This window comes from Gorilla gorilla, chromosome 15 (assembly GCF_029281585.2).
Source record: "Gorilla gorilla gorilla isolate KB3781 chromosome 15, NHGRI_mGorGor1-v2.1_pri, whole genome shotgun sequence".
Classification (NCBI taxonomy): Eukaryota; Metazoa; Chordata; class Mammalia; order Primates; family Hominidae; genus Gorilla; species Gorilla gorilla.
The window spans coordinates 76,546,183-76,571,718 of record NC_073239.2 but is presented as its reverse complement, the minus strand read 5'-3'; the positions used below and the strand labels follow the sequence as shown (position 1 = coordinate 76,571,718).

General features: G+C 40.7%; 1 protein-coding gene across 3 annotated transcripts in view; it reads left to right on the top strand.

The window, feature by feature from the left end:
• The window catches only part of RTN1 (reticulon 1), a 273,232-nt gene extending 253,411 nt beyond the window's left edge, over window positions 1-19,821 (top strand). For 2 of the 3 annotated variants that reach the window (XM_019009666.4, XM_004055244.5), the window contains 6 exons: window positions 8,278-8,485; window positions 10,298-10,436; window positions 11,890-11,959; window positions 12,551-12,597; window positions 12,684-12,742; window positions 19,013-19,821. In XM_019009666.4, coding sequence (XP_018865211.2) covers window positions 8,278-8,485; window positions 10,298-10,436; window positions 11,890-11,959; window positions 12,551-12,597; window positions 12,684-12,742; window positions 19,013-19,055 — 566 coding nt within the window. In that variant the 3' untranslated portion in view covers window positions 19,056-19,821. Of the gene's footprint in view, window positions 1-5,523; window positions 5,630-8,277; window positions 8,486-10,297; window positions 10,437-11,889; window positions 11,960-12,550; window positions 12,598-12,683; window positions 12,743-19,012 lie in introns of those variants that run through there. The other variant, XM_019009667.4, reaches the window with a different exon arrangement.
• The last annotated feature ends 5,715 nt before the right edge of the window (window positions 19,822-25,536 follow it).

Here is a 25,536-nt window from a genome sequence, read left to right as displayed (position 1 = left end):
CCTTTTTATTATCTTTTAACATTACATAAAAATCATCTTTAAAAGAGAAAAACATATTTCATGTTTGCATTAGCGCATTGTTAATGTTAAAGCTAGTGTTTTTAAATAAAATTTTGTATCTTTATTCAGTTTTAATTAGTTTGACCATAGGGTAAGATTTTCACAAACTCTTTAGAACCCTTTACAATTTTCCATTAAACAGCAGATCAATTTTCTAAGAAAACCCTGTTATTCAGACACATGGGCCCAGATTCAGTGCCCACATCAGTATGATTTTGATGTTTTTTGTTGTTGTTGTTTTGTTTTTTTTTAGATGGAGTTTCACTCTTGTTGTCCAGGCTGGAGTGCAATGGCGTGATCTCTGTTCACTGCAACCTCCGCCTCCCAGGTTCAAGTGATTCTCCTGCCTCAGCCTCCCGAGTAGCTGGGATTACAGGCATGCGCTACCGTACCCGGCTAATTTTGCATTTTTAGTAGAGACGGGGTTTCTCCACGTTGGTCAGGCTGGTCTCGAACTCCTGACCTCAGGTGATCCACCAGCCTCAGCCTCTCAAAGTGCTGGGATTACAGGTATGAGCCGCCATGCCCAGCCGCTTTTAATGTTTTAACCTAAGGAAAAAAGCTAAATAATTTCTTTTAAATATTAGCCAACTGGTTTATACCCACAGAATTTTTACAAGATTAACCCTTTCATTTTGCTTAAGCCTTCAGTTTTGTTCTGTTACTCTTTTAGGTTAAGACAATTTTTAAAACCCTCGGAACTAGCCAAAATTACATTCCCTTTAACAAAAGCTATATTCCCATGCCTTCTTATAATCTTTTACCAAAAACACATTCCCTACATACCTTGTAGGTAAAACTGCTTCTTCAGTGGTCTCAACTACATATTACAATGTTAACTGTTAGCAACTTTTATTTTTAGTGAAAAACCTGACAAGTAAGAGATTTTAATTATGTACTAAGGGTGGAGCCTAGGACATCAGACAGAAATGAAGATCTGACTCATTTTAGCATAGCTAGTGGACTTGGCTTTCTGTATGTCCCCAGGCCTTATCTATAATCTGCTCCAAAGTAGGTAAATCGAACAATTTTCAAAAGTCAAAGAAACAGCTTGACCTTAAAGCATTTAGCAAATTTGATATTTGACCTTAATTTAGACCAAATGTCTACATTTTCAAGACATTTTATTTTACCAATAATCTTTAAAACTGTCTTTATTTCCCAAAGATTCCTAAAGTCACGTGAACAAAACGGCATTAAAGTTTCTGTTTTTCTGACAAAATATTTGATTTAAGGACTTATGTTTCTAAGCCAATTAGAGTTTTTTTTATATATAAACATACAACACATATAAATACACAGACAGGAGATTTAGCACTTGTGAAATTTTTCATTTGCCAGTTTCCTAATTGGATGACTGGCTTCAGGGTGGAGCCCTTGGAGGAGCAGGGCCAGGAAAACATGAATTTCTAGGGCCAAATAAGCAGCTGAAGGCAAAGACAGATCCCCAAAATTAAGGGTACCATTTTATACTGGATCCCGGATCCCCAAAAGGAGGAAAATACTCAGGAGAAGATAGTGCAATGCTTCTACCCTGCATTTTATTGCAAGGCAACCCAAAGCCAATCAGCCCATTTTGTAATCAGCCCATCTCTCCTGGGAGTCTCATCTCCCAGTGGGGGGTAGTGGGGGCGTTTTCTTGTCTTCCAAGTAGCCAAGAGCATGCTTCTCCTATCCAAGTGTGCAAAGAATTAAGTATCCCTCCATAACTACTATTAGCCATCCCTTATATTTCCTACCTAATTATCATAATACGAAGTAATTTCTGATACCCCCAAAACTCAAAACCATCAGATAACAGTATGCAAAACAGAACAGAGCCTTTAATTTTGAGAGGGATTTATCTGCTTTTAAATTCCTGGGGTTTTATAAGGAAATCAGAGGGTTTTTTTTTCCAAAACAGGGTCTGTGGTGCCTCCTCTGTTTTTCCCAATGAATCTCAGGCTACCAGAAGTTATCTTAGGGCCTCTCATGAGTGCATTAAGAAGGACAAGACAAAAAAATGGAGAAAAATAATACAGTCGACTGAGAAGAAAAATCCTTTTTCCAGAAAAACAAGTTCCAAGAAGAGAAAAACATAAAGGCCTTTTAAATATATCTATAGGCCGGGCGCGGTGGCTCACACCTATAATCCCAGCACTTTGGGAGGCCGAGGCAGGTGGATCACAAGATCAGGAGTTCAAGATCAGTCTGGCCAACATGGTGAAAACCCATCTCTACTACAGATACAAAAAATTATGCAGGCGTGTTTGCTTGCACCTATAGTCCTAGCTACTTGGGAGGCTGAGGCAAGAGAATCACTTGAACCCAGGGGACAGAAGTTGCAATGAGCTGAGATCACGCCACTGCACGCCAGACTGGGCGACAGAGTGAGACACCATGTCAAAAAATAATAAATAAATCTATAGCTTGTTTATCCACTTTTAATTAAACTGACTTTTAACTATAGTGCTCTTTAAAAAAGAAATCCTTTCATATTTCTTATTACCTGATGTTAGCCATGCCAAGTGGCCAATATTTTTACTTTCTGAACTTTACGAAAGGTAACCTCCTAGGTGCTTCAAAGACATGGTAAACAGTTTCTTTTTTTATAAGATTTAGAATTTCCGCAAGGTAGTTCAAAGAAAGGAAAATTCAAGAGAGGAAATTAGAAGCTAAGTATGGGGGGAAAAAACATCAATAAATGGCAAAATTACACAAATAAACCAGAAAGGAATTATTCCAGAAGCCAACAATTGAACCCCGGCCACCACTGTCAAAAGATAAAGCCGTAGCTACTGAGCTATACAGCATTAAGCAGTTTCTATTGCTTTTCCCAGAAGGGGCCTAGAGAAGCAAATTTCAAGCTTGGAAAGCTTTTAACTGCCCAAGAAAAACTTTTAGGACTAATTATGACATGAACCCCAAAATTCCTGTCCTCTGGATGGTGGAAACCAAAAGAAAGTATCCCGCATGGTCACAAGGTTAAGCTCTTAAGGATACAAAACAAGACAGAAATTTTATACAGTATTGGTTTCAGGGACCTGTAGCAAAGTTTGTAACTGACGAGCCTGCCAAGCTGCCTTGAAAAGCAGGCTTATAGGGGTTGTAAACCCACATTCTATCCTGCAATACCCCCTCTCCATTACAGAACACAGAAAGACAAATTTTTAGCACAAAGTACACAACATTTGCTACAGCCTAAGACTAGTTTCACAAATCCTTTTTTCTATTAATCAAACCTTGCAGAGGAGACCAGTAGTTTACTGTTTTACCCAGACAGAGAGAGAGAGAGAGAGAGACCAGAAACTTGGCTGGTAAGAATTTCTTACCCTTTTTGCTGGCATACCAGGTTTCTGGGTTCCTTTTCTCTGCAGCTTCCAGAAGAATGGAGTGGCTTCTGATGACCCTGCTCACTTGTGCTATAGCAGTGGGGTTCCAGCCACTTTACAAGAGAAAATCACCCTTTACTGTTTTATGGAACCACAGGCAAGTTCTTAATTTTCAAGATGCTGCCCAATGGGCTGCAAGGGGAACCGAATTAACATTTTCCATCCCAGCAAAATACACAAAACAAAACAGACATTAGTCACCTCATTCAGCACCCAATATCAGCCTGGAAAAGCTGAAACTTTTTCCCTTTGGTCCCTGTTGTCTTTAATCCACTCCAGGTGGGGACAGATGACCTCCAAATGGTAATTCACAATGGGGTCTCTGGGCAAGGCAAAGAGCAGATAGTCACCCCAAGAGGCCTGTTGAGCCTTCTTTGGGGCTCATGGAATGTGACCAGATAAGGATGGTTCTCTGAGTTAGGCCTGCTGGATTTCCATCAGCAACCATCTCTGAGATCTCTTCCACATATACAAACACAGACAAAGAGGAGATGGACAGAAGGCCTTCCAAATTAGATCCCTAACCAAGAACTCCAAGAGTATCCCTTCCAAACTATCCTCCTATTCTGTCTGAGAAACCTCCTCGAAATCTTCCTGATTGAGGAGAAGTCTCCCAAACCAAGACTCTTCATACTACTTAGAAAGAACCAACTGAGACCCCCCAAATTGCAAAACAGACACCCTGCAAATGAGGCTACAGACACAGACACCCCACGGTGGAGCTAGAAACAGACACTCCACGATGGGGCTACAGACACCCCCCATAGGCTACATTACCAGTCAGGAGAAGAAAGGAGGCATTGGCAGCACCTAGGATACTCATCAATCTGGATACCCTGCAATGGGGCTACAGACAGACACCCCACCATGGGGCTACAGTCACCCTGTGATAAGGCAACAGTTAAAGGACATCTCCCCAGGACTATTTCTCCATTGCAATTAAATTCATGCACATTGGGTCAGCAGTGCCACGCCAGTAGAAAGAATACAAGAGTCAGCTGCCAGTCCAAGAGAACTAGGAGGCCACTTGGGCTGGCTTCTGGATCCATCACTGGAGGGGGACCATTGAACCACAGGCAGGTAGCCACAAGGGCAATCCTGGATGAGCCCCCAAATTCGTAACTGCCCAAGGGGTTCACATTGCCCACTGCCTAGACAGAGCTAATTCATCAAGACAGGAGAATTGCAATGGAGAAAGAGTACTTCACGCAAAGCTGGCTGTGTGGGAGAACCAAGTTTTATTATTACTCAAATCAGTCTCTCTGAGCATTCAGGGAGCAGAGTTTTTAAGGATAACTTTGTGGGTGGGGGGAAGCCAGTGAACCAGGAGTGCTGATTGGTCAGAGATGAAATCATAGGGAGTCAAAGCAGTCTTCTTGTGCTCAGTCAATTCCTGGGTGGGGGCCACAAGATCAGATGAGCCTGTTTATTGATCTGAGTGGGGCCAGCTTATTCATCAAGTGCAGGGTCTGCAAAGTATCTCAAGCACTCATCTTAGGAGCAGTTTAGGGAGGGTCAGAATCTTGTAGCCTCCAGCTGCATGATTCCTAAACCATAATTTCTTATCTTGTGGCTAATGTTAGTCCTGCAAAGGCAATCTAGTCCCCACGCAAGAAGGAGGTGTGCTTTGGGAAAGGGCAGTTACCATCTTTGTTTAAACTATAAACTAAATTTCTCCTAAAGTTAGTTGAGCCTATGCCCAGGAATGAACAAGGACAGCTTGGAGGTTAGAAGCAAGAGTTAGTTAATTAGATCTCATTCACTGTCTCAGTCATAATTTTGCAAAGGTGGTTTTACAAGTTTAAAAGTTTAGTTTCCTCACCTGTGACATACCTATATAATGGAGTTTATTCTGAGATTTCAGTGAGATAACATATGAGAGTGCTTTGAACATTTCAGAATCAATGTAAATGGATAATATTGTTACAAAGTGTCCAGAACCAACAGCCTATTGTTTTAAGATAACAGTCCTTTTGTTAACCTCCTTATTAGAAACCTCCTGCAATCTTAGCAAGTAATTGAAAGACCTGCTAAGAGACGACTCTACACCAAACTCATGTTACTTAGCTAATGCTTTCTGCCCACAGTTTCTTCAAGGAAAGTCCATGAAGTGCCTGCCATTCACAGACTTCTTGAGCGGGTGGCCTCGTGGTTGGAGATTTAGGAGGCTTCCCTAGAGGGCATGCCATTTCTACCAGGTATAAAGCAATTCATTCAGAGGGGATTCACTTGAAAATAGCAAATTCTATCTTCTCTTTGTCTGAAAATTCCTTTCAGGCTCTTCTGAGCCCCTTCACGTCTCACAAGTGGTAAGCATCTTCCTTCACACTAAGGAGTGCCCCCTTCAGCACAAATCATTCTGTCTTATAATGTATTTGTTTCCAAATATGTACGAGCATCATAAAACAGATTACCATTTATTTCTTATCCATTTGTGTGAGTGTGTGTTTGTTTTGTATAATTCACTTATTTTTATATCCCCACCCCCAGCACAAAGCCTGGCACTTAGTTCCTGCTCAATAAATGAAAACAGATGTGTAAGAGGTAACACTTCAGTTAGTGGTGATGCTTCAGTTTCCTTTTAATTCCCATTTGCCCCTCCCCTGCACAAAGAGAGTAAATACCTGGAGGCTCTGGACCGTCAAAGACCTTTAGCCCTGCTGCCTTGGCTTTAGACCTTTAGCCTAGGCTTGCCCCAATTTATTGTCTCCAATCCATTCAACCCAGGAGCTGCTGGGCTTCTGTGGAGAGCCCCTTTTCTCCCACTCTGCCCTCTACTCTCAGAGTTCCAGGGGTTTATTGCAGGTCATGTCTTCCAAAATATCCCTCTTCTCCACCTGAAAAAGATTATGGCTTTTGGTGCTTCATTCTAAACAAACTCTTCTAAAAGAAAAATCATTTGGTGAACTCATTCATGTTTTGTTGTTAAGGACAAGCAAATCTTTAACACATTATTCTATTCTAGCATCTTTGCATCAAAAAAGAAAAGAAAAGAAAAGGATTAGGCCAAATGAATGAATTTCTTTTTTTTTTTTTTTTTTTTTGGAGACGGAGTTTCGCTCTTGTTGCCCAGGCTGAGTGCAATGGTGCGATCTTGGCTCACTACAACCTCTGCCTCCTGGGTTCAAGCAATTCTCCTGCCTCAGCCTCCCGAGTCGCTGGGATTACAGGTGCCCGCCACCATGCCCAGCTAATTTTGTTATTTTTAGTAGAGACGGGGTTTCACCATGTTGGCTGGGCTGGTCTCGAACTCCTGACCTCAGATGATCCACCTGCCTCGGCCTCCCAAAGTGCTGGGATTACAGGCATGAGCCACCATGCCCAGCCCAGAAATGAATTTCTAATGGTCAGACAGTGTGACTGGGGTCACGATAGGGAGAAGAGAGAGGTTTTAGAGCACAGTCCTTTTTTTTTATTTTTTATTTTTGCCTCTGGAAACCTATTTGTAGGACCAGTCCTACTCAAAAGAGAAAAAAAATGATCTGTTTCACCCCCAAAACATGCTTGTGAGCCTCTTCTCTATTTCCTACATGGCAGAAATGTTATAGAGGAAAGGGAACAAATTTTGCCCAACAAAGGTCTGCCTACTGGAGTCTTTCTGAGTTAATGTCCCTGATGGACCAGGTAGTGGTGGTGGGTGGGGAGTCTGTGGGGAGTGAATTCTCTCTCCGGCTTCAGATTGCTGGGAGTATCCTCAGCCTGTTATGAAGGAGACTCTTTTAGACCTGATTTACTCTCCAGCCAGCCTGAGGTAAGTCTGTAGCCAAAGAGAGGGTTAGTACTTTACTCTGCAAAAATTCCTTATGTCACCTCTATTGCCTTGCATTGTCATGAGGGCATGTGACTTTTTCAATATTGTTCTTTCATGCTAATTACACACCCATGTAAAATGGGAGTAGCTCCCTGCTCTCTTCAACCTGATCACTTCTGTCTTCCTATGAGCAAATGACTGGAGTCTAATTCTGTAAACCAGGTGTCTGCAGGTACACTGCAGGTGAAGCTAGCAGTACAAACCACTACCACTTACATTTGGTTGTGAGATGGGAATTTTGCATCTTATTTCTTTTCCTTAAAATTGATTGGCATAGCATTCTATAAAAACCATTTGTCACATACCCAGTTGGAGGATAAATTTGCATAGATCCTTCAGTAAGGGTTTTATGCTATTTTTTTTTATATCCCGGGACTGGAATATTTAAAGTATTTCCATTTTGCATGACATTTGAAGCACTATGACTACTCTTTTGCATGTAATTTTTTGTTTCTAAGTTGAAGGAGGGTAATAACTGAATGGTGGATGCAATGTAGATTTTAAAGGTTGCATTTCAGATTTTTAAATCACAGAAGGTAAGCAAACAAACCATGTTGAACAAAATGGTTTAGTCCACAAGTCAGCTCCAGGGTCTCTCTCTCTCTTTTTTTTTTTTTTTTTTTTTTTTTTTAAGAGTCTCACCCTGTCACCCAGGCTGGAATGCAGTGGAGTGAAGTGGTACTTCACAGAGTCCTCTATATTTTCAAGTTTGTTTCAAAGTCACATAATTCAGGCCACTGTATGGATGGTGTAGCCCACAGAGCTACACCCATCGCGATATGGTCAATGGAGATTCAATAGTCTTTTCTTATATGTGAATTTGTGAATTATCCTCAAGGGTGGAAAAGATTCTTCCAAACCAAAGTGGAATGACAGTAAGTGCCCTTGGCATAGCCATCTGTCTGCTCACTTGTGTTTAGGAATCCAAATGCCAGGTGAGAACCCACAGCAACCACAGCTTGGTGGAGTGAGCCACAGCGGTTCATGTGGCGGCACTGCGGGAGCTCAGCTGGGTGTGTTTGGTGTCTCCTGCAGCTATTGACCTGCTGTATTGGCGGGACATCAAGCAGACGGGCATCGTGTTTGGGAGTTTCCTGCTGCTGCTCTTCTCCCTGACCCAGTTCAGCGTGGTGAGCGTCGTGGCCTACCTGGCCCTGGCCGCACTCTCAGCCACCATCAGTTTCCGCATCTACAAGTCTGTTTTACAAGCTGTGCAGAAAACCGACGAGGGCCACCCTTTCAAGTGAGTGCCTCAGCTGAGGAGCCCTCACCCCCTGACCAGGGGCTTTTACCCTCACCTGTATTTCAGCTCACAGATGCACTTGAGTCATGTTTCTCTGAGACCCAACAGACCTCTTAGAGTCTCCCCTAACACCCTGTCTTTGAATATCTAACATTTCTGGTGAATTTCTGAAACAAACTCGATTATTCTTATTCCAATACTTATTGCTTTGTTGAGTTTTCATATGTATTTACTACTAACAGTAATCATAATCCAACAATTACTTAATCCTCTCAGCAATATGAGAAAGGCACAGCAGGCATTTTTGTCCCTATTTACAGGTGGGAACACTGAGGTTCTGAGAAGTGACATGACATGCTCAAGGCCAGGTGGCCAGTAAATAGCACGAAACCAGGACTAGGGTATTTGGGTCTTTATTTCCATGGTTTCTCTAGAAGTTTAACACCAAAGGGCCAACCTTCTGGTGGGGGTGCAGGGTTCATGAACAGTCTTCTCGTGTATCCTCCTCTACATTTTTATACTGGGGAAACCTGATTTGAATGCACATTGAAGAGGAGGAAATACAAAAGTAAAAGGGCAATCTACTAACTAAGAGGATATATGACATGTGGCAGAGGGAGGTGTTAGCACTGCCAGCTGCTATAACAAAATACCACAGACAGAGTGCTTGTTCTGGAGGCTGGGAAATCCAAGATCAAGGTGCCAGCAGGGTAGGATTCTGTTGAGGGTCCTTGCCTGGGTTGCAGATTGACAGCTCCTCACTGTGTCCTCACTTTCACTGTGGGACGGAGTGAACAAGCTCCCTTGGGCCTCTTTTCTAAGGGCACTAATCCCATTTGTGAGGGCTGTGCACTCATGATCTAATCACCCCCACAAGGCCCCACCTCCTAACACTATCACATAGGGGGTTAAGATTTCAACATGAATTTGGGGAGGACACATTCAGTCCATAACACTCCTGAAAACTCAAGCCAAATACTGCTTTACTCTTTTTATCTCAATTCACAGGGTTAAGTAAGCACTTAAAGCACTCTAGAAATATCCTCTAGGTAGATAACAGGTGCAGTCTTAGAGCAGAGGGGAGGCAGGAAAGGAGAGAGGAAGGATGGACCTCTGTGGAGGAGCTTGGCCAAGCAGAGGAGGCTTAAGCTGGGATGATTATATATATATATATATATATATATATATATATATATATATATATATATATATTACATGTTTTTCCCACCCAAGAGTTAAATTTAACCATTTGAACTAATGAAAAATGTCATTATTAAAAATACCACTCAGTAGAACCCATAAGTATTTTAATATGGCCCAGGTCACTTGAGTTTTCAGTGCTCTTTCTATAAACCTGGAAGTAAATTCTAGAATTTAAACATGAATTCTTAGAGATCTGATGAGGAACAGTTGGCAGCTAGGATTTTGGGCTATCTCAACTACTTAAAAGAAGATAATTTATCTCCATGAAGTCATGTATGGAGAATTCAGCAAATGAGCTGATTTGGCACTAATTTTTTTTCTCTGGTCCCAGCTGGTTTCTCTGAATTTTCAGCCCACCCATGCTGTGTCTTAGGTAGCTAGAAACAGTCACAATGCTCCACTGAGAACCATGCTTTCTGTGTTCTCAGTGCACTGGAAGCAGGTGTGTACGGTGCCCTGCGGCCCTCACTGGCTGGCATAACCCCCCAGAGATGACTCCCGCTCTTACCCTCAGAGTGAGAGTAGGAACGCTTAGCTGTTACTGGGGTTCGGCAGCCTGTCTCATGATTCCCTCTGACGGAATTTTCTGTGGGAATGGTTTGTTGACAGGGCCTACTTGGAGCTTGAGATCACCCTTTCTCAGGAGCAGATTCAGAAGTACACGGACTGCCTGCAGTTCTACGTGAACAGCACACTTAAGGAACTGAGGAGGCTCTTCCTTGTCCAGGACCTGGTGGATTCCTTAAAAGTATAGTTGCTTAAGCTGTTCACTTTACAGTCTTGACTGTTATTTTCCCTAAAGGTGTAATATTATAAACTGCTACATCAAGAAGAATAAAAAGCAAGTGCTAATTATATTCTAGAGTCAGAAGACCTCCAGTTGTATGGCACCATGAACCAGTCTAATCCCTTCATTGTACCAATGATGAAAATGTGGCTGACACATTTGTCCAGGGTTGCCCAGTGAGTCACTGGCAGAGCTGGAATCAAACCCAGGTCACATAGCTTCTAGCTCTATAGTCTTTACAACACACCAGATTGTCTCCTTAAACCATTTTTAGTTCCTCCGACAATTTCCCAAAATTAATATTAAGATAAAAAATCTAGATGGGGAATGTGAAAACCATATATACTTTTGCATTGAAGGAAACTCTAGATTCTACTAATATTAATAGTAAGCCCTCCAAGTGTGCTTATGTAGTTACAGCTCTGAGGCTAGAGGTATGCCCAGCCTCTCACTTGATGAGGATCAGGGGCACCTGGGGCTCTCACTGAATTTGCTGGGTTCCTTTGAATAAGTTGCTTTGGCCTCCTGGTGACTTACACGTGGAATCAAAGTTAGTCAATCGTGATTTGGCATGGTCATAAGCAGAGCTGGGGAAGCCCAGACAACGTAGTTGTGAAGTTTCTGTGCTCTCACAGCACTTTATACACACCCTGGCAGGGGCTTGTACTGGGAGCTGTCTGGTAACTGTTCAAAGAAGGGCAGAAGGAAAAGTGAAAAATGTGGTCTTGACCCTCAAAATGCTTTACTGGAATAATGACTTGCCATATAATGACTGAAGAGAGATACCAGGGCAATTATAATTACTTACCTTAGTGCTTTTAAGGCCATGGTTGTATTTGTAATGTAAAAATTGTGGGCCAGAACAGGGGTCAGCAAACTTTGTCCGTAAAGAGACAGATGGTAGATACTTTAGGCTTTGCAAGCCACACCATCTGTGGCACCTTTTCAACTTTGCCATTGTAGCACAAAAGCAGAAAAAGATAGTACAAAAAGGAAGGGCTTGACTGTGTGCCCATAAGACTTCTGAACACTAAAAATTTGATTCAATATCATTTCATATATTAGAAAATATTAATCTTGTTTTGATTTTATTTGAACATTTAAAAATGTAAAAACCTTTATTAACTCGTGGGCCTATGCAAAAACCGGTCAAGGGCCACAGCTTGCCCTGGCATAGATTATTATTTCCTTGAGTCCCTCAAACCTTATAACAAAGTGATCCAAACAGTTCCAAGAGAACTAAGGACTGGATCCTCTTTCATTGATTCTGTGATGAGCTTTCAACGCCTTTCATTGACTATCGAAATCATGATGTATTCTGACTCAAATTCGAATCTAGGTAAAAGTCAATGATATGAGACTCTAACTTGTCAGGAAGGGTTTTAGGAGCTCTAATAATGCTTTCATTCTTCAGTTTGCAGTCCTGATGTGGCTCCTGACCTACGTTGGCGCTCTCTTCAATGGCCTGACCCTGCTGCTCATGGGTAAGAGCAGATAAGACTGTATACGTCTTCCTTCACCCCCTCTGTGAAAACACTGCTTCCTAGGCTGTAAGCTTTTTGTTTGTTTAAAGAGATTCCTAGGAACAAATGCCAGATATCCCTGAGCGCAGAGCACTTCTCTTACCATCATAGTTCAATTAAAGAGTATAATATATATTATACACTAATAATGAATTCCTAAGTCTAAAGGGTTTTTTTTCTTCAAACATAACTGGCTTCTTTCTGGCTTGTAATATATATATTTGGATCAATATATATATTTGGATCTGTTTACAGTGGCAGCTATGGATAGATTCATTTTCATCTTGGGAGGGGAGAGTTTATCCTAATTCTAGGAATAATTACAAAATACCTGTACAGGGCTCAGCATCATTTTATTTTCCCTATGAACTGCCCTGTCATCTTTTATCTAGAATGCTGGATATTGCTTCTCAAAATAGGGAATAAAAAATAAAATAAAATGCTGGATATTCCAAATAATGCTATAATGTCATATAACCATATAAAAATGTCTATAAGCATATTCTTATTGATAACTCAGAATTTTAATACTATATTTGTTTTTCATCCCAGCTGTGGTTTCAATGTTTACTCTACCTGTAGTGTATGTTAAGCACCAGGTAAGTTCTATGTGATGTCAAAAAATCGCATTGAATTTTGACCTCATCATCTTTGGATATGCTCATTATTTTTTTTCTTTATGTAGGCACAGATTGACCAATATCTGGGACTTGTGAGGACTCACATAAATGCTGTTGTGGCAAAGTAAGTCACATAGTGCAATGCATAAAAGGAGAGACTCTCTTACACCAGCATTTGAGTGGATTAGGATAGGGGTAATGAGAAGATAGTAAAATGATAGATTGATTTATGATCATTCACTTACTGGAATCATATATTCATTCTCTTCTCAATTATATTATTTTAGAAAATAAGCATAAGTTTTGTAACTCTCAATTAAATTAAACCCAGTGGTTTATTTCAGGTTTCATAAAAAGTTTTAATGAATGAATGATATTAAGCTCTAAGGACTGGCCCGTGTACAAGAACAAGATGCATTGGAGGAAAGAAGGAAACTTGATTCAAAAAAGTGAAATTAACAGTTTAATTCAAATAAAAACAAGTTAACATTTTTAATCTTTTAAACAATGAATAGCACTAATTTTTAAAAAATCATTAAAATTACTTTTAAAACTTTGAATTATTTTTAGAACTTTAAAATACATAAAATGTTTGCCAACTAAATACATCACACCATTTTAACTCGACAACTGTGTGTGTGTGTTTAATACCACTGCTTTTTAAACCTGAGTCTTCAGCCTTACTTTATGGCTCCCTTATATATTAGGAGATAGAGATTTCAGTTTTACATATCCGTAGCTAACATGGTCATTAAACTTAGGAGTTTTCCCTAATTCTTACATTACTATTTTTAGGTATATAGTCATCTAAAGTGATAGCTCTTATATTGCATTATTATTCAATATTTTGTTTTATTAAAAAGCTAGCCTAATCTTTATAAATATATTTCACCAAAGGACTAGACTTTTTCACAAAAACTCTATCTAATTATCTGATAATAATGTGGCTGGACCTAGGTGAGGGTCAGATTTAGAGAGAGGCATTTTAGGTAGTTAAAGATGTGTAATAACAAAATAAGAAAGGCTAATCACATTAAAGTTCCTCTGCTATTAGATTATATGTGATGTGCTTCAGTTCCCTCTGAAGTTTATAAACTTTTGTTTTTTACTGTGTATTATTTACATTTGTCCTCTTAAAGTCATTAGGAACTCATAGGGTTCTATGTTGAATTTGGATCTTTGAGAGATCTACAACATATTTCAGAATGCCTGAACATATCAGCTTGGACCCGGGTGTAACCAATACCTAATGAAAATCAACACATTAAGCATAAAATAATCATTTTATTTTGTATTAAGAAATGGTATCATAGCACAGTATGAGACTTGGTGGTACCCAAACCTGAGGAGCCTGTTTAAAAATACAAATTCTAAGACTCCACACAGACCTATAGAATTAGAATGTCTAGGATTGGTAACCTGGAATGTATATTTTAATGAACTCTCCAGGTGACTTTTTGGCAACTAGAACTGTGTTCATAAACTATAGCAAAGAATACCAGAATAGGAGTTTGGAAACTGGAAGATAGAAGTTCTAGACCTAAGTTGTCCAATACTTAGTTTGAGTATCACAAATCATACCTATTACTTTTTCATTTGGTTTGTTGGTTGAGTCCAAAAAGAGGAGTACCTGTTATGTTCTGGACACTTCATATGATAGGTACAGAGGGTATAAAGATAAATGAAATGATCTCAGCCCTAAAAGAGCTCTTAGCCCAGTGGTGCAGACAAAATTATACAGAAATAACTATAATAAAATATAATAAGTACAGTAGAGCTATATGAAATACTAAAGTCGGAGAGATGAGGAAACAATTGTTCCTTCCTGGACAGGATAGTGGAAAGCCATTAAGATAAGGTGGCATTCGACCTGGGCCTTGAAGGATGGGTAAACAGTCATCATGTGGATGATAAGGGGAAAGACGTTGCAAGAGGAAGAGGTAATAAAGCAAAGACAGAGAAGCATGAAAATGTAAGTCATGTTCAATAGGCAACAGTCAACCAGTATGTCTAGAGCTTAACTGAGTCGAAAGATCAACTGGAAAGAATGTAGGAAGAGAGGCTGAGGCCAGGTGGTGAATGCTCTGTGGAGTTTTGACTCCAACCCAGCAGGAAATGGCCACCCCTTGATGTTTTTAAGCAGGGGATTGATGTCATCAGATTTATGTTTTTTAAAGATCACTATGGCAGTCTAGTGAGAAAAGAATTGGAGAGGGGAGAAACTAGAGATGTGGCCATCAGCTAGGAGGTTATCATAATTCAAACAAAAGTGACAAGGGCATGGCCTGGTTAAAATGGAGGGAAAAGAGAGATGGCAGAGAATATAAAGTATATACAATGTACTTGTTAAGTTACATTTGGAAATCAATGCTGTGAAAAGGAATGGAAAGGAAATGTTACCTATGACTTATATGGCTTCTGTAATTGAGCTTCAGGCAGAGTTGGCTCTGAATTTCCTGGTAGCTAGGACAAAAAGAGAAACTAGGCAAGTCACATGGTTCTTACTATCTATCAGAGAGGAGGAAACAACAATTCTTCAAAATAACCTGTTTTGCCTGGCACTACATTTTGAAGGAGATTTCTTGGTGGGATCTTAACTCTAAGGCCTCTTCAACCTCTGAAATTGTAATTTCACCTTAGAATAAATAATTCCAGCAAAAGAACTTACACCATTTTAGTGGTACAGTTAAGAACATGATTGTTAGAATCAGATAGACTGAGTCCATTTCTGGCATTTTTAGCTGTAGGAGCTCATCATAAATGTTATTTGACTCTATGAGCCTATTTCCTTATCTGTAAATTGGAAGTGTTAATACCTCACAGGGTTCTTGGTGATTAAATGAGGTAATGTCTATAAAGCATTCTTACTTGGATGTAGGAAACCCTCAATATTATATATCATTGTCATCATCATCATCATCCGATTACTGCTTAGAGATCTGTTCATGGGGCTTGGAGGTAGAGGACAGTCCCAGACTGGGCCAGTAGACACCAGGGCCAGTCTCTCCTCCATACTGAGTGACCCTGTCTAGGTCGTTTCACCTTTGTTTGTCTCAGTTTTCCAGCTTAAAATGGGGGTTAATAATGCATAATAACACTTCTTAGAGTTTTGAAAATGAGGAAAAAAGCCTCAAATTTCAAAAGGCAAAATAAACACTGTAGAGGAAATTAAAGCTTCGAGTAAGTGAGACCATAATAAGAAATCTGCTAAGTGAATACAGTTCCCTATGTCTAGGTGAGTTATGTTTTAGAATGATAAAGTAGCTTGTAATTTTACCTAGAAGCTCTCTTGGTGACCTTTGTTAAATCTCATGGAATAAAGGACATCCTGAAAACTCAAATTGGAAAGGAGCTGTCACGATCTTCAAATGAGAAGAAAGAAAGATTCTAGATGTTATTTTTGATAAATTGAAGGCCTAATTTCAAGCAAAAATCCAGAATGAAGTAGTAAAACTGTATATACTCAGAATAGATCATTGTATGTTCACTAAACCCTGAGATGAGATGGACTTCCCTAGCCAGTGAGTATTCTGATTTTAGTGGGGGTAGTCAACAAGTCTTCTTGGTGTCCTTGTGGAAAAAAAATGGAGATGTATGATCCAGATGATAGCACAGGTGGTAGAATTCTAGAAGATTGAAATAATAGACCCTAAAGATGTTCATTAATCCATCCAATATGTGTCTGGGGCAAGGTATGTGACACAGGGCTCTGCCTTTGATCCCATTACTTTCAACCCCATTACTTCTCATGACTATGTGAAGACAAATCAAATATCTTTGTCAAAGTTCCAGATGATGTACAGTTTGAAGCAAAAGCAAATTCAGAAGATGGCAAGCTAAAGATTCAAAATGAATCAAGGGATCTTGAGTAAGCGAGAATGCCACATTGAAATCAATAAAATGAAATTAATAAGGAAAGTCAAGTCTTACATTTAGGTTTCTAAAAAGTCAACTTTACAGATATAGAATGCAGGGAGGGATAGATGAGAGATGGTAACAATAAGGGTGTATGTAAAAAATACCTCGGGGGTTTTAATTGCTTGATTGGTCACAGCCAAATGTGAGTCAATGATGTGCTGAAGCATCTTTAAAAAATCAATGCAAGTTGAGTTGTTATTAGTAGGAGTACAAAGTCTAAATCAACATAGGCAACAGTCATATTATATTCCATATTAGCCATCCCATATCTGTGTTCAATTTCAGGGTTGGACATTTTAACAGATGCATTAATACATTGCAGTAATGCCACAAAGATGACCAGGGTACTGTGGTATTAGAAATCTGATAGTAATGGGCAGTGAAGAGCAAACTTTGCTGGGGATGATTACCCTGGAAAATAGATGACTTTAAAAGGACACCATAGCCATTCTCAAATACTTGGAGGTCTAACATTGCAAAAGGAGTAGGATTTCCCTTTTTCTCTCAAGAGCAGTGAATGGAAATTTTAGAAGTTCTGAGATTTGAATGAAATATGAGGGAAAAGAGTAATGATTAGAGTTGCTCAATAATAGAACCATCTGCCCCATGAAGGAGTGAGTACCCTGACATTCATTCAAGTATTCAAATAGAAGTTAGATGGTCACCATTGCACGTGTCCTCTGCTGGCACCTCTTCCTCTTGTCCACCTCCCTTCTGGTCCTGTGACCCTAAAGGTTATCTCATGTCTAGGGCTGCAAACTTGTGTCTCCAGCCCAGACCTCTTCAACTAAGCACCAGGTCTATCCACTTATTTAGGTAAGGTTTCTCTAAAGTGTCTGATAGACCTTTCAGATTCACTTAGCCACACATCTTGCAATCTCACCCCAGAACTTGTATTTCCTTCAGTCATCACAATCTTGGTAAACGGCATTTTCTCCTGGTTCCTCAGGCTAAAAACCAAAGAATCTTCCTTGATTACTCTTCCTCTAATCCTAGCCTGTGCGTTCAGTTTATCAACAGATCAAGTGGGTCCTGCAGCCTCATCTCTAAACCAACCCTGAGACTGTTCCCCTCTCTTCATTTCCATGTCTACCATACAATCCAGGCATTGCCTTCGGGTACTTGGACTGCTGTGGGTTTCTCTCACTCTGTTCATTGCTTCTACTCTCATTTCCCGATTTTTTTTTCACACAGCCACCATCATGATCTTCTTACAACATTAATCAGATCACGTCACTCCCCTGCCTAAATTCATCAATGGTTTCCCATCACACAGGGTAGAATCTAAACTCCTTACCACATCCCAGAAACTCCAACACCCACCATCTGGTCCCTGCCTGCCTTTCAGGCCTCCCCTATCCATACCCCAAGCAAACGGGCTTCTCATCTCCTTGCCGCCAGCTTGTCCTCTCTGTGATGCCTCTGCACTCATTACTCCCTCTGCCTGAAACACTTCACATCCAGATCTTTGCCTGATGGTCCCTTCCTGTCCTCTGAGGATCAGTTTCTCAGATGAGTGGATTTAAAAGAGGTGCTGCACACCTTACCACTGTGCCCCTCACTGCCTGCCATACCACCTTGTTTTTCTTTATAGCAGTTATCACCATCTAAACTTCTCTTGTCTTCTAGTTTATTTCTGTCTCCTCAATTCCTACAGGAATGAAAACTCCATGAGAGCAAGCATCTCCTCCCTTTTGCTGACCACTGAATTCCAGTACATGGAAGGGTACCTCATGGTACAGAGGGAGGTCTCAATCAAAATCTGCACGATAAGCTCATAAATCTTCAAATTAACAAAACACTTCCAGTGTAAACCTGTCCTAAAATCATGGTGCTACATTGTGAGCATCACAGAATTTCAGGACCCTGGAGATATCTAGTCTATGCCCACATTTTAATGAGTATTTAGGACCAGAAAAGTCCCTTAGTTTGCCGGATGCCACACAGCTAATTAATAGAATAGCTGAGACTAGGACCCAGGTTTATAAATTCCAGTTGTGGGTAGTTAGACTACTCCAAGGGTGAACATAGGTTCCTTTTCCTATGTCCAACATAGGAACAGATTATATCCCTAGTTATATAACCATCCCTACTTACGCTCATCTTCCTGGCATAGTCAGTAATAGCACTTTCTCTCTCTTTCTGAAGTGTCCCAGATGGGGGATAAATAATCACCCTAACTATATCACAGCTTCTGTAATCCTGAAATAAGTCAATATGTTCCTCCACCTAAAAAGATCTAAAAAATGTGGCTTTCTTCCAATTCTCTTTTTTGTTGCTGTTATTTTCATTATCCAGTTTTTACTTCCTTCTTATTGCTTTATAGAAGAGTATTTGCAGATGTACTTACATAAAGACTGTAATATCTTCTGGAATATTAAGTTCTTTGGTCACTTAGCTAATTAAAGCAACAACACATAAAATGATTTCATTAATAACACTTGTGATTTACTACCTTTTGATACTGTCTTTTTAGGATTCAGGCTAAAATCCCAGGCGCTAAGAGGCACGCTGAGTAAACTGATTTCCCACCGGGGACTGGACACAAACAGGAATGTCTGGAGTGGTAACAGCTCTCTTCTTACTCGTTACTGCAAATTGATTGTTTTCCCCCCCTCCCTCCAGTACCATAATCTTAGAGACAAACCTTAAAACAGCTGTTTTTAGGCTGTTCCTTGTACTCTTAGGATATTTGAGTCACTTGTGTCAACCACTAAAGTATAGAGAAAAGTGTATTAGATGTGGTTTTTAATTTTGTGTTGCTAAAAAAAGTGCATGATGGTGAGAGCCCAAGTTATCTTTTCCCTCTTCGGTGTTCTTCTTCTCTTCTCTGCAATGCTTCTGTAGCTTCTAACGTTCCCCGTGGCTAGGCCTTTCCTGCCGAGTGCTCTGATGCAATAGTGGAAATCGCTTATATGTTCTTGGGTTGCTGGTTGGATTAATCTTTAATAACAATATATAGAATTGTAGACTGATGTTTTAGCATTTTTCCAACACACACAACGTAAAAATAAAAGCAGTCGACCACACTTATGGTAATGAGTTTTGTATAACTTAAAATAATTAAATAAATGAATAAATCCAAAACGAACATGCCGTACTTTTGTTGTATGGGATTGGTGGGCTGATTTACATGTATGGTTACTAAAAAGTACCAGCATGTTAACTTTATTACAATTTGTATTACTTTCTCTGTAGTTCCTAATGGATTCAATTACGGACTCTGGATATTTGCACTTATGTACTTGATACTGAATGCATAAATAAATGTTACTAAATGTAGAATGTTCTCCCTCTCTTCTCATGCATGGTCTTACCAGAAAACACAAAAGCTCGAAGTGATGAAGTCACTCGATGACATTCTAGGAGGGCTGAGAGCAAATGCTCACCTTATTTCTCTCTAGGACTGTGGAGTCAAACTGCAACCTGGCTTACGGTTTTTCTGGGTCATTAATAGAAAACTGAAAAGTGGTAAACTGTCAATCATTCTTCACATTGTACTCTGTCGGGTGGATGCAGATATTTAAGATAGTTTTTAAAAACTTGAAAGTGATATAAATTCTTACATAAACTGTACAGCAATATGCAACAAAACACTGGCAAAAACAATTGTAATTGCCATGAACTCACCGTTTTAGTAATTACTTATTAAGCACTGACTGTGTGCCAAGCACTTAGAATAGGGCTGTGAATAAGGAAGATGACAATTCCTGCCCTCACCATGTGAAGTCTTCTAATAATTCCTCACTGCTTTTTGTACAAGTCCAATTGCATATTTTGTTTCACTGCTACAATGAAACATCAAAGACGAAGAGGTAGAAGTGAATGAAAGGAGTATCAGTTGGAGAAAAAAAGGAATGAGTGCTTATAAAAAGCTGCCTTTTACCAGTTTTACACCTGGGTTCAGTGAATATTTGTGGAGTTATCCTTCTATACAAAGTGGCGTGAAGGTTACAAGGGTCACTTGGCACTGTGACTCTGTCAGCAGCCAGAAACTGTCATCACTGTGCTGGGGGAAAGGGCAGGTGGCTATGTGGAAATGCCAACTGAGCAAAGGGTAGCATAAAACAAGAGCCATTGGCAGGGCGCGGTGGCTCACGCCTGTAACCCCAGCACTTTGGGAGGCTGAGGCAGGAGGATCACGAGGTCAGGAGTTCAAGACCAGCCTGATCAACATGGTGAAACCCTGTCTCTACTAAAAATACAAAAATTAGCTGGGTGTGGTGGCACCTGCCTATAATCCCAGCTACTTAGGAGGCTGAAGCAGGAGAATCGCTTGAAACTGGGAGGCGGAGGTTGCAGTGAGCTGACATCACACCACTGCACTCCAGCCTGGGCAACAGAGCGAGACTTTGTCTCAAAAAAAAAAAAAAAAAAACCATGAGCCATGATGCAGGGTTTGAGCAACAGAAGATTCTCAGGGGAGGTGAACTTCAGGGCTGGGTCCTGGTTTCATTTTTACCAGATGAAGAAGGTCCAGCCCAAGATAAAGAAAGAACATGAGCTAAAGTGCCAAGATGTGGAGTGTGAAGCATATGCAGAGAATGGTGAGTTAAACAAGCTTAGATGGGTTATAAAGTTCTTGGGGTGGGAATGATGGTGCCAGATAAGGCTGGAAAGGTGGGTTGAGATCACAGTGGGAAGAAACTTGGATGCCTGTGCCAAGGAGTTGGGGCTTTATTCTCTACATCTCAGAGAGTCACATAGACACAACAAAGGTACAAGATACTGAAGGCTAGACAAATAGAGTGATAATTGTAACCTAACACCACCCAGGCGCCAAATGACTAGGTCTTTACTAGAACAGCCACAGAAAGAATAGAAAGATGTTCACCCGTCCCTGATCCTTGATAGCCCAGCATGCCAAGCACCCACCATGGATAAGGTGCAGCTAACAGATGATGTGGAGGGAGATTGGACTGGAGCTGGTAACCAACTAGCTGCGGGGCTTCAAGACGAAAGCTGGCCTTGAGAATGAGTGCCTCCTTGAATTTTGCACCCAAGGGAGCTCGGTTGCCTCACCCTAGCCCAGCACTAAGACTCGCTGATCAGCAGGATGCAATGCCATTTTCCAGGACAGAGAGCCCAGAAGAGATTATTTGGGGAAAGAAGATACTAAGCTTAGTTTGGTGCCTGATTTTTTTTTTTAATGGTTACTAGATTTAGAAGAGGATTTTCTTTTTTCTTTATGTTTTTCAGCCTCCGACCTTTTAGACAAAGTTTCTTCTACATGGCTTTATTGTATAGAATTAATCTTCAATATCTGTATCTGCAACGTTGTCCCTGTACTATAGACCCAGAATTCCTCTCACAGGCAGCTGCTCATTAGGAAGGTCTAATTAGGAACTCTCTTTGCTGGCAGTGGTGGAGAAGATTCCTAAGGAAACTCCAGGCTTCCAAAATAGTAGGTATGGATGTAGATTTTTCACAAATGGAACATGGGGCACATTATACCCTGTTTCTACAGGGAGCATCAGCCCAGGTGATATTCAAGATGATGGAAATAATGTGAACAGATGAGAAGAGGACCAAGAGCAGAGCCCCTGGAAAACCCAGAGTGAGTGAGGTGATTCTGAAAGCTGTGAACAGTAGAAAATTCTTACAGCCCATATATGGTTGAGTGAAGGCAGTAAGAGCAAATGAAGAAGCTGCAGTATTCTAACGGATAAAGCCGATAGTTTCTATGTCCTCTGCTCTTTCCCCACCCATGTTAGTTTCCTAGGGTTGCTCTACGAAAGTACCAAAATCTGGGGTTTTTTTTTTTTTAAACTCTCCGGCTGGAGTGAAGTGGCACAATCTCAGTTCACTGCAACCTCCACCTCCTGGATTCAAGTGATTCTCCTGCCTCAGCCTCCCAAGCAGCTGGGATTACAGGCGCATGCCACCACACCCAGCTAATTTTTATATTTTTAGTAGAGATAGGGTTTCACCATGTTGGCCAGGCTGGTCTCAAACTCCTGACCTCAAGTGATCCACCATCTCAGCCTCCTCCCAAAGTGCTAGGATTACCGGGTGTGAGCCATCATGCCCAGCCTCAAAATCTGGGTTTCTTAAAACAACATAAATTTATTCTGTCACTGTTCTGGAGGCTAGAAGTCCAAAATCAAGGTGTTGGCAGGGCCCTGCTCTCTTTGTCGGCTCTAAGGGAGAACGCTTCCTTGCCTCTTCTAATGTCTGCATTTGTCAGCCATCCTTGGTGCTCCCGGCTTGCAGATGGGATACTCCAGTCACTGGGTGCCGCTTCCCTGTGTCATATTGTCTTCCCTCTGTGTTCAAATTTCCCCTTTGAATAAGGACACCAGTCGTAGTGGAATAGGGCCCACCCTAAGGACCTCATTTTAACTTGATTGTCTCTATAAAGACCCTGTTTCCAGTAAGGTCACATTTCTGAGGTACAGGGGTTTGGGGCTTCAACATATCTGGTTTAAGGGTGGTGCACAGTTCCACCTGACACTACCTCAGGGCTCATATGGGCCCTTACCCTATTATAAAGACTTCCTCCTGGTGTAGATCCCAAACCTATCTCTGCATTTTGTTTCTCTCTCTAGGGAATCACTGCTGAGAAGTAGTCCCACAGCTTTCTACCTCACCCAAATGCACGTGGGGTGTGGTTGATTGCTGGGCCTTGCTTCACAGCTGTGAGGTTCCAGCAATCACCACATTGTCCTTGAATAGGGCTGCTCTGAGCATCAGAAGGTTAGCACTCTCTTCTGTGTGCAGAGAAGCACGTAGGCGAGACAGAGGAGCCACCACTGGAGCTCACACCAAATGCGTTCGTAGTTGGAGGGGGACTAAGTCCCCTCTGCTGATCCAGGCAGAAGGGCCACCTGCCTTCAGATGCTGACCGGCTTCCCTAGTGCTTGATGTTGGCACCCTCCTCAAGCTCCTTAATCAGATTTTTATTGTATAATTTTATTTTTGTGGTTTATTTTATGATTTTAAATTTTCCTTAATTCCATACATTTAATATTAAATTCAATGTTACAAAATCAGTCTGGCTGGCCACATTTTCTTTGATGGTACATTGAAATGAATTAATTTGCATTCTAGACCATTATTGTCTTTGAAAGCAATTCTGCTAGAATCAGCTGTCTCTGGTTTCTTGTGGCAGACTGCCACAGTTGCTACTTGAGACTATCACTATGACAGTTACTACTGTTACTACTTGAGACCATCATTACGAGACTGAACGAAGGGGGATGAACGTAGAAATAATAACAAAAAAACAAAAGAAACTGTTTTAAAGGAAGGTGCCAGGGGAAGAAGAAGAGGGCTCCCTGCTTCTAGTGAGCAAGGGCAGCAGCCCTGAGCTTATACAGCCCTTCGTATTTATTGGGTAGGAAGAGCAGGGAGGAGGAGCTAACGATTGGTCAGCTGCTTGATTGATGACAGGTGCATATTATTGCTAACAGGCTTTGGATTTGCCTAATCATAAGAAACACTTGTGCCTGGGTCATGTCTGCCCTCAGCATTCCTTCCGGGTGGCAGATGCAGTATGTGAGTTTGCCAACATTCTGCATTTATGAGAACAGTTTGCTGTTTACTCATACAGCCTCCAGTGGTATACTGAGTTGATCACGACCCTCACACTTTCGGCCTGCAACAGTTTCTCCCTAAAATGATAAAATGGTCCTGAAGAATTAACGCTTCATCTTGGCCTGCTTTCTCTAAACATACAACTGCTCTGGATTTTGCTTTGTATGTTTATGTCTTTATAAAACAAGAGAAGTCATCACTAAATTATGACAGGAGTCAAATTCTTAAGTGACTAATGGCAGCCTATGTCAAAATAATACTCAAAAATTAAACAGTTCATATGAAGGGTAACTTTTTTTCAACCTTTATTTCTAGCCATCTCTAACAGAAATAAGGTAGCCAAATATAATGGACGAGACATTAACCTTTTTTAAAAAAATATTCAAACATTTTAAGTAACTAGCATTTTGTAACAAAACAATCACATTGAATTATATCTTCCCCAAAGTGATTTTTTCATGATGCATTTGACATGTCAGAATCAAGATATTTAAGACTGCTTTCTTAAATGTATTATTAAAATTAAATTTAACTTGTCTTTTAATAAAATATGGTTTTAGCATCTCCCAGCCATTTTTCTAGTACTTAATAAGCTCAGTGGAGGAAATGCTTATGTTTGGCTTATGAATCAAGGTGAAGGTAAAATGTACTTTGTCAAAATTCAAGTAGTGAATAGATAATTCTCTTTTTTATCTTTGTTCCCTTGACTTATAAATCCAGGGCCAGTCAATAAAAAGGGTGTGTGTGTCATGGAGACAGAGAGAAATGAACAGGGAAGAGCATATGAAATGGGGTACACAGATTTGCCTCCAGCTTTCCGGAGCGGTGCTTCATCTTTTCAGCAGAACATTCTGGAGGAATACCTGGCCAGTCCTCACCCACAGTGCCTCTCCAAAGCTCTACACTTCCCTAAGACATGTTCCTGGAATGCTTTCACATCCCTGTGGTTCAAGAGGCACATGCAACCACGTGGAAGCCCACTGCGCTTCAAGCTCCCACTTCTCCCCTATCAGGGAAGCTTCCCACTGGGAGTAGAGTGTGAATGTATACCCCTTCAGTGGAGATGGTTCAGAAGCCAGCTTTGCAAGCAAAGAATTTCTTTAATCACATATTTCATCTTAGAAGTTAATGTGAACTTGTCTGTCATTGCATAAGACCTTTGCATTTACCTTAATTTAAAAATTCTTCCCCATACTTCTGCATTAAGTTGACTCAAGGAGAATATACCATGTTTTTCTTTTTACACCAAGTAACCCTAGTTTGAGATACATGGTCTTCAGTGCTCAAGATGCCATGAAGGCAGTTTTGGCTGGGAGATGAAATAGATTTTGACCCTTGAAAGGGGGCTGCATCATGACAGCAGACTTGGGAAGACCATCCTGCATCTTAGCCAAGCTTGGCTTTCTTCCTCTCAGAAACTCTGTGAGTGTCTGTCCTCCAGAAAGGCAGGTGAGGCCCTTACTT